We start from the raw sequence: 15,009 nt of genomic DNA, 5'->3' as shown, positions 1-15,009 counted from the left end.
GGAGAACAGCAGTATATGCGGACTACTACTGATGACAATAAGGGCACTGGTTAGAACGTTTATAGCAGTTTCTAGTTAGAAAGCTTTTTACAGTCATGAGGCCACTTATTCTTTACAGAGATCTTGTGGGAGGGGATGATTGTCCTCAGTTTACAAACAAGAGAGGCAAGCCTGAGGAGTTGAGTTTGGTTGACTATCACGTAGCTAAGATTTCCTTACTTTTGACTGAAAGCCTGGCGTTTGCTCCACAATCCCATGCAGGTCTTATTAAATAGTCCACCACCTTTCTTTGCCAGTTCATAATGCACATCAGGATACGTTACTGCATCAGGGCCGGATTCACACATTCGGGGGCAAAAGACAGTATATGTGCATTGTCACAGCATCTCTGAGAGGCGACTAAACATTACCAGCCATGCTTGGCTGCTGAGAAAGAGTCACAGTGTGGAATGTGCTGTGTAAGTGCAGCAGGTAAAACCTAGAAATCCCCAGGTCAGATTCTGGGCTTGAACCAGCAGGCGTAGTAGTCTTCAGATGGGGGGTAGGGGGACCTTTAATTTTGTCCTGCATGTATAATTTGCATGCTTAATTTTATGTGTTCATTTGGAACTTCAACAGTAGCGGAACTTGAATATATTTTCTAGTATCTCCCTTGAAAGGGCTCAGTGGTCTTCCTGTTGTACCTTTTGGCATTGTCAGCTTTGTGGTGTCCGGAGAAGCTAATTAGGCTGAAGTCACTAGGAGTGATGCATATTTCTGTCCTTCCCGTCAAATCTGCCCATGCTGGCAGTGCTGCCTTCTCTATCAATGGTCCATCATCTCCTTACTCATCCCTTTAACTGTTTGAGAACATCCAAAATGTGTTCATCCAAATTTAAATCTTTCTTTTGTGTTATGAAAAGAGAATAGCATTTCTGTCTGTTATTCTGATCTGTTACTTTGAATTGAAAAATATTTTGACAACGTGGCTATCGGGAGCCTCTGTGAGGAAAGCTGTTCTTTTTCACTCCCTGGCTGCATCTTTTATCCTCTGTCTGCTCTTTCTATCTTACAAAAGATTTAGATATACAGTGTCCTGTTGTTATGTAATATCTGATGCTATTTATGTCAGCCACGGGGAGAGTGAGAATAAAAACTGCTTTCTCTATTATTAAGTTGGTGCTTCTATGGCCTATGGGTTGGCAGCTTTTCAAAATGATGCACCCAGATTTCTGCCCTGTTTCTATTAAAATCGTGAGGATGTGGGTAGTGGTTGGGCTGATGCTGAGAGTGAGGCCCCCAGGGCCAACAGCCAGCTCTCAGGGAGGTGGATAGAGGAGAGGGTTGATCTCAGGGTCTGATGGTATCTTGTAGCCACCTCGGGGGACTGGGTGAGCGCCAAGGAGGGAAGGATGGCTTCGCGCTGCGATGTGCTACTGAGAAGCCAGCCTCTTAGACCTTTCCTGCTGCAGCTGAAGTGAAGTTCTACTTGCCAGGAGAAAGGGTCAGTAGATAATCTCTTAAATGCAGGCAGAGAAAGAGAGTAAGTGATGCAAAATGTTGGCAATTGAAGAACCTGGAAAAAGAGAGTAGGAGACCTTTGAACCATTCTTGCAATTCTTTCTGTAGGTTTGAAATCGCATCAAAGTAAAAAGTTAAAAATGTGTGGGCGCGCATACACACACACACACACACAACACACACACAAGTGCACGTAGCCTGAAAGGGGGTGACTGAGCAAATAAAAATGGGCTCAATCTGCCAGTCCTCTGACAGGACCAGCATGAACTCTGATTTCATGGGGTGCAGTTATTATTTGGGCTCTGGGTTTTTTGGGGTTTTTTGAATTATTTGTTTTTCCCCAGATACACAAATCGTATTGAAAAAAAAGAAGAAGGATTTGTTCTCTTATCTGTTCCAAATGAACTTCGTGAGAAAAATAATTAAATTGAAATTAAAACCCATCTAAATTAATAAGAAAAAAAGTAAATCCCTCAAACCCAGAAAGCACTAGAAAATTTCTTCTTTGCTCTGCTATTATGCTCGCAACATTGTTTTTTTTCCTTTGGTGAGGAAGATTGTCCCTGAGCTAACCTCTGTGCCAGGGTTCCTCTATTTTGTATGCGGGTTGCCCGTCACAGTATGGCTTGATGAGCATGGTGTAGGTTCGCGCCCAGGATCCGAACCCACCAACCCTTGCTGCCAAAATGGAGTAAAGGTACTTCACCAGGCTTAACCATCACCAGGCTGGCCCCAACTCTCAACAATTTTATGTACCTCCTCCCAATCAAAAACTGGATTTGTCCAAACAAATTACATTTCATTATCAGAAACTCCAGCATAGACATCTACAATATACAATATACAAAATACAATATACAATATACAATAGTCATTGCATATTTTCAAGTGACAGCAGTTAGCCCTTTGAGAGGGGAAACTCTGCAACTGCCGTTGAGGACTGACACTCAGGTAGAGTCATCTGGTGCCTGACCTGACGCATCTGAAGAATTCTAAACCAAGCTGAGTTCTGCACCCTTTCCTCCACCTCCCTCGAGTAATTGGTTCCACAAGGGTACTTACTCATTTATTTATTCACTATGGTAACTGACCTTAAGGTGCTAACATTTGCTTATTTTTTGCTTTTCTTCTATTCAGTATAATTCCACTTGTTTGCTTTTAATTAGCAACTTCCTCAAATCCTGATGATCTGAGAGCATGGAAGAGAGAGCCAATCCCTCTTTACCTCAGGTTATACCCCTGGGAGTGAGAGCAGCTGACTTGTGCTTCGTGTTCCCTGCATGTCAGGAATGGTGCTAACCCCTACGCACAGTGCTTCGTCCAACAACGGGTTTGGTACTGTTACTCCCACCTTCACTGTGTGGGAGGAGACACCGAGGCTTAGAAAGGTCCCTTCGCTCTTCCAAGAATGTCCTGCCCAGCATCTTAACTATTTTGTAGTCATGATGTTTTGTTCTTTTATATTTGAGTAACATTTTTTAAAGTGGCATAACCCTTTAAATAAGTGACTTATTCAAAGATTCTATACATTTGAAATGTGCCTCAGATGGAGTTATTTCAAGGGAAAGTGTGCTGCCCATTGTGCCATGCATTCGAGCTAAGGTTGAATGACTCTTGTCATACAAGTTGTCAGAAGAAATCATGAATTGCTGCCCGGTTTGACCCGACGCTGATGATGCCTTCTTCCAGGGTGCAAGTCTTTGATATCACGCCTCACTAAAAACTAGGCTCATGGTGGCTGACCTGTAGAGTTTATAAAATGTTTATGAAAATATAATTAGGTAATGGCTGTGGCTGGAAAACAACAAAGCACTCCACAATATAAGAGCTATTATTATTATCTTTATTTTTTATTGCTTTACATCTTGAATGCAGATTTTTTTCATAGGGAGTTAATCTTCAGTTCCATATACAGAGCAATGGAGAACAGTGATACCACAATGAGTCCTTTGGCAATTAAGTTCCTTTATTCTATATCTACAACTCACATTTTGGTTTAATTTAATTTGGGGGTGGTAACATTGGTTTATAAGATTATATAGAGTTCAGATGTACATCATTATATTTCAGTTTCTGTGTAGACTACATCATGTTCACCACCCAAAGTCTAATTATCCATCACCACACACATGTATCTTTTACCCCTTTTGCCCTCTTCCCTACCCCCTTGCCCTCTGGTAACCACCAATCTCATCTCGACATCTATATGTTTGTTTGCTGTTGTTGTCATAAGAATACTTAACATGAGATCAAATCTCTAGAGCTTGTTCATCTTCCTTAACTCAAATGTTATGTCCGCTGACTAGCAACTCCCTATTTCCCCTTCCCGCCACCCCGTGGCAACCACCATTCCACTCTTTGATCCTGTGAATTTGACTATTTCAGATACCTCATCAAAGTGGATCATGAAGTATTTGTCTTTCTGTCACTGGCTTATTTCACTTAGCATAATGTCCTCAAGGTTCATCCACATTGTCACATATTGCAAAATTTCCTTCTTTTGTAAGGATGAATAGTATTCCATTGTATCTATGTACCACAATTTTTTTATCCATTCTTTTGTCACTGGACATTTAGGTTTTTTCCACATCTTGACTACTGTGAATGGTGCTGCAGTGAACATGGGAGTGCTAATATCTCTTCAAGATTCTGATTTCAGTTCTTTTAGAGAAATACCCAGAAGTGGGATTGCTGGGTCTTATGCTTGTTCTATTTTCAATCTTTTGAGGAACCTTCATACTGTTTTCCATAATGGCTGCACCATTTTGCATTCCCACCAACAGCGTGCAAGGGTTCCAATCTCTAACAAGGAACTATCTGAAAAGGAAAGTGGGAAAACAATAGCATTTACAACAGCACAAAGAAAAGAATAAAATACTTAGGAATAAACTTAACTAAGAAGATGAAAGACTAGTATATTAAAAATGACAAAATACTGATGAAAGAAATTAAACAAGACGCAAGCAAATGCAAAGACATCCCATGTTCATGTATAGAATGACTTAGGATTGTTAAAACCCATATGTTTTTTGAAAACCCAAAACTGGTTCATGAGATGCGCTGTTGTGTCATATGGCTCCGTTGTTTGATCTTAACTCTGGCGTGCCCATGCACATCCTGGTGGGGAAAATGCACAGGAGCACAGCTTTCATTTGTCCTTGGATGTTTGTAGGTCAAAATGGAGACAGTTTGAAACAAAATTACAAATGCAGGTGGGAGGAGCTTGCTCTGTCCTCATCTTGCCTTCTCTGAAGTTGAGCCTTTGTAAATTCCCAGTCTCCTGCTTTTTAAGCACTCAACCCCTGTAAAATCTAGAAGCAATCTGCTACCAGTCATTTATACTTGTCAACCGATGGACTAATTATATTGCAAGGGGGGAAACATGTGAACTAAACTTTCCTGTACCAGAAATGTCTTTTAAGCCAAACTGAAGAATTAGATCATGCATTTTCTGTTTAATAAATGTATGATAATGTTGATAGCTGATAACCAATTGGCCTGGAGGTTAAGTTATAGGTACCGCTATTCTCAAGCAACATACCAAAAAACAGTAAATAACACTCATTTTGTATCTTTAACATGAGTCGTGTTCAGAAAAAAAAATAGTTTTCTAAAATGTGTGATTTGTCTCATTCATTCATTTATTCATTCAGTAAACATTCGTTTTGCACCTACTAAGTACCAGGAAATTTCAGTCTCTGGCGACAGATATTAAACAGGACAGGCAAAGTCCCTATATTTGAGGAACTTATCTCCTGGTGGAGAAAGGCAGAGTAAACAAACAAATATGATAGCAAGAACATTCCAGGTGGAGGTAAGTGCTATGATAAAAATGCAAACAAGGCGACATGATTGAGAGGGACTGGGGGCTATCTTAGGCCAAGTAGTCAAGTAAGGCATCACTGAGACCCGAATGGCAAGGGGCAGCTATACCATTCCTGAGCAAGAGGTGGCAGCTCATACAAAGGAAAGAAGCTGGCACATACAAGGAACAGAAAGAGGCCAGTGGGGTTGGAGTGAGGTGACCAAGGGCCATGAGGTACCACGTAGGGCTGGAAAGGCTGATAGAGGTTGTTTACATCGCACCTTGTAGAAGATGGCAAAGGGTTTGCCTTTTATCCCATGTGTGATAAGAAGTGTACAGAGGTTTGAAGAGGAGAGTGATGTTATGGCTATAGTTTTGAAAGGTCACTCTGTTTGCTGTGCAGAGAATAAATTGGGGATAGAGTGGGGACAGCAAGGCAGGAATGATGAAGATAAATCAGCAGGCAGCTGTGATCGTCCAGGTGGGAGATAATGGCAGTTTGGACCAGACTGGTAGCAGTGAGGATGGAAAGAAGCAGATAAAGTTAGGATGTGTTTTGGAGGTAAAGTTCCCAAGACTTGCTGATGAATCAGAGGTGGGAAGTAAGGGAAAGAGAGGAGTCAGTGAGGACTCCCAGCTCATGGCTTGAATATCTTGGTGGATGGTGATGGCATTTACGGAAAGGAGGACAACTGAGAAAGGGGTAGCTTGATGGTGAGAGAAATTAAGAGTTCTGGTGTGGACATTGTTTACTCTTTTTCCGAAACTGAGCTAAAACTGGTCCTGGGCTCAGAAGGCTTTCCACAAGAGGCTGGGTGTCGAGCGAGCACATCATTATTCACTTTCAGAACTGGAGGGAGGTACTGCTTCAAATGCGGCCCAGTCACTGATTTCCATTAGCTTTGCTTCCCAGCCCACAGAGCACAGAATGAATTTCCAGCTCCCAATCTTTATGTCATCCCGTCATAGAACTCCAGATAAAGGTTTGATGTCATCTACTCTGATCCACTTAATTAGCTTGTATAATATTTATGACCTGATAAGTTCTCCAAAAGGTATCATGACAACTTGTCTACATTTCATGTGTCACAGTTTTCATACTTCCTACCTCCCATATCCGAAAACATAATTCCATTCAAAACTCAGCCAAGAAATAAACTCCAAAAGTCTTAACCAAATAATCGTTAAAACTCCCACACTCTATATGCTTCGATGGGTTCATTTGCTAAAATGTAAGACACTGTGTAAAAGTAATTTTTGTGTGGTTTCCTGACTGCTGTCAGAAGCCAAGTAACAAATTGGAGGATAGAGCAGCAAAAAGTGACAACTTATAGTGAGAAGGCAGGGCACTCTAAAAATGGCATAAAATGATATAAAAGCTCAAAAAACATTAAGTAAGAGTGAGGGCCATCTAGCCTCATGGGCATTATAGTCTTAAGAACAGCAAAATGAGTGTTGTTCCCAATAATGGCCTTGAATCAACAGGAAAAATTGCATTGCTTTGTATGTAACTGTGTGAGAATGCGGGGATGTGTGGGGATTATTTTAGCTCTTTTTCCTAGTGGTGAAAATAAAATAAAGTTTTGGCTCTTAGCAATAAATAGGTAATCTGGAAAATAACTTTGTGTGAATCCCTCTTTTCTGACACCACTGGAGAATTAAAATACTTAACTTTTTCTAACTTTTTGTTTAATGCAACAGAGTGTGTCTCTGAAATTCATCTTTTTTTTTTTTTTAATTTTAGTTTTCCTTTTTCTCTCCAAAGCCCCCTGGTACATAGTTGTATATTTTTAGTTGTTGGTCCTTCTTGATGTGGCATGTAGGGCACCACCTCAGAGTGGCCTGATGAGTGGTGCTACCTCCGCACCCAGGATCTGAACCGGCGAAACCCTGGGCCGCCAAAGCGGAGCGCATGAACCCAACCACTCAGCCACAGGGCCGGCCCCGTGAAATTCATCTTTATAGCGGTCTTGCTAAGCTGAGGTGTATCTTACAGGCAGCCTTTCTCTGTCTGGCTTGTAAAGGGCAGTACAATTTTTTTCCATTTGGGAACATATGACAGGAGAATTCCACATCCTCTGTAATTCAAGGCTGTTGAATTCAAGGCTGCAATTTTTGTAATTCAAGGTCAATTCCAATATACGATGATTTTCATGACCTTACTTGTCATTTTCTAGTTGTCCTGTTGTTATCCATTATAACAATTACTGTAAGCTGTTTGAACTTACTGTAAGTTATTTATACTATTAGGAATTTTGTTTTGTTCTCTTCATCCTTTACAGCATATCATTAAATCACCAGTACCAACAACAGTAATATCTACAAAATTGAAAATCGTTTTCATCAATTCAGTAACTGATCCATTCTCCTGCTTTTTTACTCTTAACATTTATTCTGGGGAATCTGCATTGCCATCAGAAACCTAGTCTAGGTTTTATTCCTTCATTCCTACATTTGACAAACACCTTAAGAATTACAGTCAAAATTTTTAAGGTGTTTCATGGTATTAAACCCATGGACCAGGAATCCCAAAATTCTATGTTGCTGCTCACTCTCCCATGAATGAGACCCAGAGGAACAACAACATAAAGTGAACCAAAATGCCACATCACCAGTGGTCATGATAAGCGCCCCAAATGCCAACCCAGGACTCCCCCGTGCACGGCAAGTTGGAGCACGTGTGTTAAATCTAAGAGGGGATTTTTTCATCCCCTGGTTGAAAATCTTTGCATGTCCTCAAATTGCAACCAGCGTTTGGAAAGTAAAAAAGGAATCATAGAAAGAGAGGGAGGTCAGTCCCTCGTGTGCACGGCAGGCGGGTGTATTAGAGAAGTGTCCATGCATATCTGCCCCAGGCCTTTGTCTCATCCTCAGGGAGCTCATGTTTTATCCAAGGTAAGTATGACAATGCAGCGTCTACCCAGTGATTTTCTTTTTATTCCAAAGCAACTATAGCTGGAAATATTTTAAGTATTTTAAAGCTGAACATGAAACACGAGCCATGCCAGTGATCACAAAGAGCCTACAGGCACAATTACTTTTTAACGTCGTCTTGGGAGCTTGTTGAGAACTGTGATGGTCTGTTTGTACTTGTGCCTGCGTGACAACTGCTAGCCTCTAAAAGGGGAATATCATGGAAGGATGTCCAGTCAGTTCCTAGATGTTAAGTGGAAGTGGTCTGACTTCAACCCGAGTAGATTAGGAGAATGTGGTGGGACTCAGGGAGGAAGAATTTATGGAAGTGTAGCAGAGGCTCCGAGAAACGGGAGGCTACTCCACCAGGCTCTCGGCAATTGACCGTCAGATATTAATGTTGCACATTCAGTAAGATGCTCATATTGCCGATGATGATGCAAAAGGGCGAAGACACAAAAGAATGGGCCGGGGATAGATTATTGTATAAGCATTTATGTTGGAAATTTTCTGAGTCATGAATCGTGACAGCCACCGCGTTAAGAGCTGCATTCTGGTTGGAGAATTCAGTACATGCTAAAATTGTATATAAATACAGTCCAGGAGCCATCTTTGATTCTTCTCTTTGTTTTTGTTTGTTTCTCTCCCAGGCTTTCTCATCTCAGTAAATGACACACCTCCCCCGTTGCCCTAACTAGACGTCATTGTTGACTATTCTCTTTCCCTCCGCATGCTCCTTGACCCAATCCATCAGCAAGTTTGATTGATTCTAGCTTCAAAATGTATCCCCAATGCAACACTTCTCACCACCTCCAATGCTGACATGCAGATTCCATCACCATCATCTCTTGCCTAGATTATTGCAATAACCTACTAACTGATCTCCTTGCTTCCACCTTTGCCCTGACCCCACCATGATAACTCACTCCTAAGGTACTCATACTCCTGAGTGAGCTTTCTGTTAATAGACTTTATTTTTTAGAGCACTTTTAGGTTCACAGCAAAACTGCTCAGAAAGTACAGGTAGTTCCCATGTACCCCCTGCCTCCAGACACACACAGACTCGCCCACTATCAGCATCACTCACCAGAGTGGTGCCTTTGTTGCAATTGATGAACCTACATTGACACGTCATTGTCACCTTGAGTCCATAGTTTGCATTAGGGTTCACTCTTGGTCGTGTACATTCCACAGGCTTGAACAAATGTATAACAACATCTATCTACAATCATAGTATCATCCTGAATAGTTTCACTGCCCTAAAAATCCTCTGGGCTCCACCTATTCATCTCTCCCTCTCCCCAACCCCTGGCAACCACTGACCTTTTTACTGTCTCCACAGTTTTGCCTTTTCCAGAATGTTGTCTAGTTGGAATCCTACAATGTGTAGACTTTTCAGGTTGGCTTCTTTCACTTAGCAATATGTGTTTAAGGTTCCTCTATGTCTTTTCATGGCTTAATAGCTCATTTCTTTTTAGTACTGAATAATATTCCATTGTCTTGATGTTCCACATTGTATTTATCCATTTACCTACTGAAGGACATGAAGTTTTGTCAGTTTTAATAAAGCTGCAATAAATATCCACGTGTGGGTTTTTTTGAGGACATAACTTTCAACTCTTCTGGATAAATACTAAGGAGTACAATTGCTGGATCACATGCTAAGAGTATGTTTAGTTTTTTAAGAAATTGCCAAACTGTCTTCCAAAGTGGCTGTACCATTTTGCATTCTTACCAACGATGAATGAGAGTCCTTGTCGCTCCACATGCCCTCTAGCGTCTGGTGGTGTCAATGTTCCAGATTTTGGCTATTCTAATAGGTGTGTAGTGGTATTTCATTGTTATTTTAATTTGCATTTCTCTAATGACATATGATGCAGAACATCTTTTCGTATACTCATTTGCCATCTGTAGATCTTCTTCAGTGAGGTGTCTATTCAGATCTTTTACCCATCTTTTCTAATAGGGTTGTTTATTTTCTTATTGTTGAGTTTTAAGAGTTCTTTGTATATTTTCGATAACAGTCCTTATCAGATATGTCATTTGCAAATGTTTTTTCCCAGCCTATAGCTTGTCTTCTTAATCTCTTCACAGTGTCTTTCATAGAACAGAAGTTTTTAATTTTAATGAAGTCCAAGTTATCAATGGTCTCTTTCACAGATTATGCCTTTCGTGTTGTATCGAAAAAGCCATCAGCAAACTCAAAGTCACCTAGATTTTCTCCTATGCTATCTTCCAGGAGTTTTATAGTTTAGCATTTTACGTTTAGGTCTCTGATCCATTTTGAGTTAATTTTTGTGAAGGGCATAGTGAATTTTTAAAATAGAAATCATACCAAGTCACTTCCCTGTTTAAAGCCTTCCAGTGACTTCCACTCATGTTTAGAATTAAACCAAAGTCCTTACCAGGGTCCACCACTTCCACCTAACCTAACCACTTTCCATTTTCTGTGACTCTGAACTGTCACAGGGCGTTTCCCTCCCCTCTGCTACAGTGCCCTCCCTTCTGCCTCCTGACGTTCAGAAGTCGTTCATAGCATCCATTGAAGCAGGATTACATAACCGGCAAGGATCTGGAGCCAGCAAATAAGACTGAGTAGGACTGAATGAGTGAATATTATGGAGAAGGGTGAATGGGAAGAATTCCAGAGTAATTGCCTCAGACAGCTTCCTTAGTTTGCAGCACTTAGTAAGTGCAGGGGTCAGCAGGGCTGAGAGGATCAAGGCTAAATCAATTGGCAAGTGCCCAAGAACGGAAAGGAAAGCTTTAATTGGATCTTTAAAAAAATATATCCTGAGATTGGACACTTTAAAATCTATAGTCACTTCACGCAAGGGCAAGGAATCATTTTAATTGAGGTACAATATATTACAAATTGAATTTTTAAAATTTGTACTGTGTTACAAGAGGACAAGTTTTTTTCAGTAATTTAATTGTATTTGAACCAATAATTACATATATTCAAACCTTTGATTCTTCTAGAATCGTGTCTTTTATAAAATCTTCCAGGAGTACGCATCTCTCTTCCTATCCGCTCTGTGTGCCACCTCATTCCTACATCTCCGTTCGTTCGTCGTCTCGGGGATTGTTGTGCCCGGTTCCACACCAGCCGTGGGGACTGAGTGTAGAGGGAGCTGTTGCCCATGACCGTCTCCTAGTGCCGCTCTCGCCCAAGAGCCCTTGCATTCTCCCAGGTCGTCCTGAGCACAAGCGTGCCTTCTGCTACGACTAATGAAAATGCATTGTGCCATGCAAGGGACTAAATGGCGTTAAATTCTTTTAAATATCAATAATGAAACCAAGTATTTCAGCTCCAGTTTTGCAACTCATTAAGACACTTAGATGAACACTATGGCAGTGGATATTTCTCAAGCATATGCTTCTTTTGCTCCTTCAGGAATGGATTTCAAGGCGTTAAATTCTACTTTTTAATAAATGGTATTATAGTAATGTTACAACACAGCTTAGTTTTGTTGAACATAGATTCGACTTTGAATCACTAGAAATAACTTATGATTCTTTTCTAGGCCAATGTAAATACCACTTTATTATTCCTTAAATCCACTAATACTTAGTACTTATTATACCTGGAAAACAGCACATATTTGAACGTTTTTACTGAATGCCTACTTGGTAATGGTAATGTTAATTATATCTTATTGGGAAGATATGTTCGGTAGTACAGAAAACCAATTTATGCCTAACATTTCACGTGGATGTGGTGCCAGCTAGTGGTCCATATTATACATGTTTCAAAATATAACTGACTTCTTTAACTAACCAAGGACAAGATGGTCTTATTGAGATCAAAATTGCTTAAAAAAATTTTTTTTAAATATCTGCCGTGTTGGTGAGAGCCAACAGAATGTACATCAGAATGGACGTATGAAATGCTTTGTTGCAGTGTAACGCCCTGTGCCAACTTCTACTCAGCCCTGTGCTCCTACAGGGTGATGATTCACATGTCTGTCATCCTGAGTATATTAGGAGATCATTGAGGTATGGATCATGCCTTTGTTTCTGTATCTCACCATTTATTGCAAGATCTGACAATTAGATGCAGAAATAAATATTTCTTGAATAAATAAAAAATTTGAAAAAGTATTGCTGTATTTCATTCACCACAGTGCCTGATTTCTGAATACAGTTATTTCATGGGTTATCAAAAACTAGGTCACGACTTTAATTATCCAGAAATATAGCAGACAACTTTGGGCATCTAAGCTTTTTTTTTTTTTTTTTGCTAAGGAAGACTTGCCCTGAGCTAACGTCCACTGCCAATCCTCCTCTTTTTGTATGTGAGCCGCCACCACAGCATGGCCACAAACAGACAAGTGCTGTAGGTCTGAACCCAGGAACTGAATCTGGGCCACTGAAGTGGAGCACACTGAACTTAGCCATGAGGCCACCAGGGCTGGCCCAACATCTAACCTTTTTTAATCTTCAAGAATCCACTCTTCGGACCTGCCCGGTGGTGTAGCAGTTAAATTCACATGTTCCACTTCGGCTGCCTGGGGTTTGCTGGTTCGGATTCCAGGTGTGGACATGGCACCGCTCGGCAAGCCATGCTGTGGCAGGTGTCCCACATATAAACTAGAGAAAGATGGGCATGGATGTGAGCTCAGGGCCAGCCTTCCTCAGCAAAAAGAGGAGGATTGGCGGCAGAAGATTAGCTCGGGGCTAATCTTCCTCAAAAAAAAAAAAAAAGAATTCACCCTTTAAGTTAGCTATCAGAGATCTGCTTAACCATTAGCTGTCCTAAGAGGCTCTTTTAAATGAAAGGAAACTGGAGAGCCACTGAGACGTGCATCCCAGGGCCAGTTTAGTATTTAACCATTTAGCCGTTAGGAACAAATTTTGAACTGGCCGATTTTATTTGCCTGGGATGGGAGCAGAGTTATGGAACATTGTCTTAAGGTTCAGTCTCTAATAATGTTTACTTTTAGGATCAATACCTTCTTATTAATTTGCTGAATAATAGTGTTAATAATTGGTTTAAGTAGAACTTTAGATGTCTGCTAATGGCTCATTAATGAAGATTAAAAAGTCATACTCTTTTAACTTTGAGGATGAAAATTCTAATTCTCTTTGGGACTGCAATCAGATACATCCCTATGAGAGGGAAAAAACTTCAGCTTTGTGCCTTCAATGGTCGACACAATTTCTGGGCACTCACTGCTGGCATTTGTGTTCTACACATTTGCTCCCAGCGTAAAATCCCTGCACACTGTGGCCTTTGTCCCAAGCTCCCATCCACCTACTAATCTTCTGGGAACCTCTGTGCCCTTTACTACTAGGGCGTGCAACAAGGTCTGGATCCCTGGCCAGTTGCACACTATAATATCAACACTCACTTTCACATGTGAAGCCCGTGCATTTCTTTTCCCGTTTCTCTGGAAGTTACTGGAGCATGGTATGTGAAGGCTTTCGTGTGTGAAGAAGAAGAGTGTGATGTATTTTATTACTGGCTATTGCTGAGAGAGTGGCTGTGGCCATTTAGAAAGAGCTTTCAGTGACCTGTGCAATCACAGCACATGCTCAGGTTCTGGGAGCAAAATGCACTGATCCAAAACTTCACACCCAAAGATTCCTCTGTCTCTCTGTTTTTCCATTTCCAGCCTGGATGTGTAAATACCACTGAAGTGGACATTAAGAAGTCCTCCAGAATGAGAAACCCACACAAAACACGGAAGGTAACATTGACGTTTGTTGTGCTGATCTTGGTAACGACTTGCACTTGTTTAGAGGATGTCAGTCATGAAATACTTTCTCCTGTTTCATGGGGTATCTTCTAGTATCTTCCCTGTTCCTCTTTGTCACTTGACTGGAAGAAAATCACGCTCTGCTCTCCTGTCAGTCCCTCTCTCCTGAGGAAATAGTCCCATCCTGATCCTCCAGCACGCCCAGGTCCCAAGGCGCGCAGGTAGCTATGACTGGACCAGTTCTGACAGGAGAGGGGTGAGGATGCTGAGGACTCCTCCTCTCTCCATCAGAGAGAAGAGTCATCAGCAGAGAAAGGCACCTCTTTCAGAGCCCAGAGGATGCGGAACAGTGGTTGGAGATATCTGAGAAAAAGTGATACTGATGAGAGAAAGCCATTTTTAGAGAAAAGTCTAAAGAAAAATGGACAATGTAAAGATGTTTAACTACAGATATTGTATAAGGACCCCCTTTTAACATCAGAATTTTGTGACACAACCATAAGATAGGGGTTTATGTTCAGTGTCTGTTATGTGGGGGAATGCATAACCCAAAAAAGCTATACAGAATTCAGTGGCATTTTCAGTAATCTTTTGCAAACATTTAGCAGTAGTACCTACATATTTTTTAAAGTAGCACGTACACAAAAAAGGCATTTTTATTCTTTCCATAAAGACGCTTGATATACATAAGAATTCCTGGCCTGTAGCACCCCTCTGAGGACACAGCCCAAGGTCGGCACCACTGGATTAAAACATTGCACAAAGTTCAAGATCTTCTATTCGATGCCTTTTTCCTCATGTAGTGACTGCATTTTCCAGGGTATGTGTCCCTGTAGTAGGCACTAAACATTTTTTTGTAGTCTTATTTTCTGTTATCTTTTTCTTCCAGTCCTGAAAACGTCAGCATGATGTTCAAAGACCCAAATATGGTCTGAGTAACTTTTCTTTCTTTGAAGGCAGTTTACCTTGATGTTAGGGTAAAGAAACCACAGGAGAAGTGCCAGAAACCCCACTCAGATGCAGTGCTCGAAAGCTTCTGTCCCCAGGAACTCTCTGAGAGAAAGAGGCACAGCCAGACCAAAGCAAACC

General features: G+C 41.0%; 1 protein-coding gene across 9 annotated transcripts in view; it reads left to right on the top strand.

Moving 5' to 3' along the window:
• RGS7 (regulator of G protein signaling 7) overlaps positions 1 to 15,009 on the top strand; it is a 501,339-nt gene that overhangs the window by 444,078 nt on the left and 42,252 nt on the right. For all 9 annotated transcript variants that reach the window (XM_044762807.2, XM_044762806.2, XM_070501516.1 and 6 more), the window contains one exon: positions 13,837 to 13,911. In XM_044762807.2, coding sequence (XP_044618742.1) covers positions 13,837 to 13,911 — 75 coding nt within the window. The remainder of the gene's footprint in view (positions 1 to 13,836; positions 13,912 to 15,009) is intronic.

Source organism: Equus asinus, chromosome 30, assembly GCF_041296235.1.
Source record: "Equus asinus isolate D_3611 breed Donkey chromosome 30, EquAss-T2T_v2, whole genome shotgun sequence".
NCBI classification, from domain to species: domain Eukaryota; kingdom Metazoa; phylum Chordata; class Mammalia; order Perissodactyla; family Equidae; genus Equus; species Equus asinus.
Note: the sequence above shows the minus strand (reverse complement) of the source record. Positions and strands in the feature narration are given on the sequence as shown.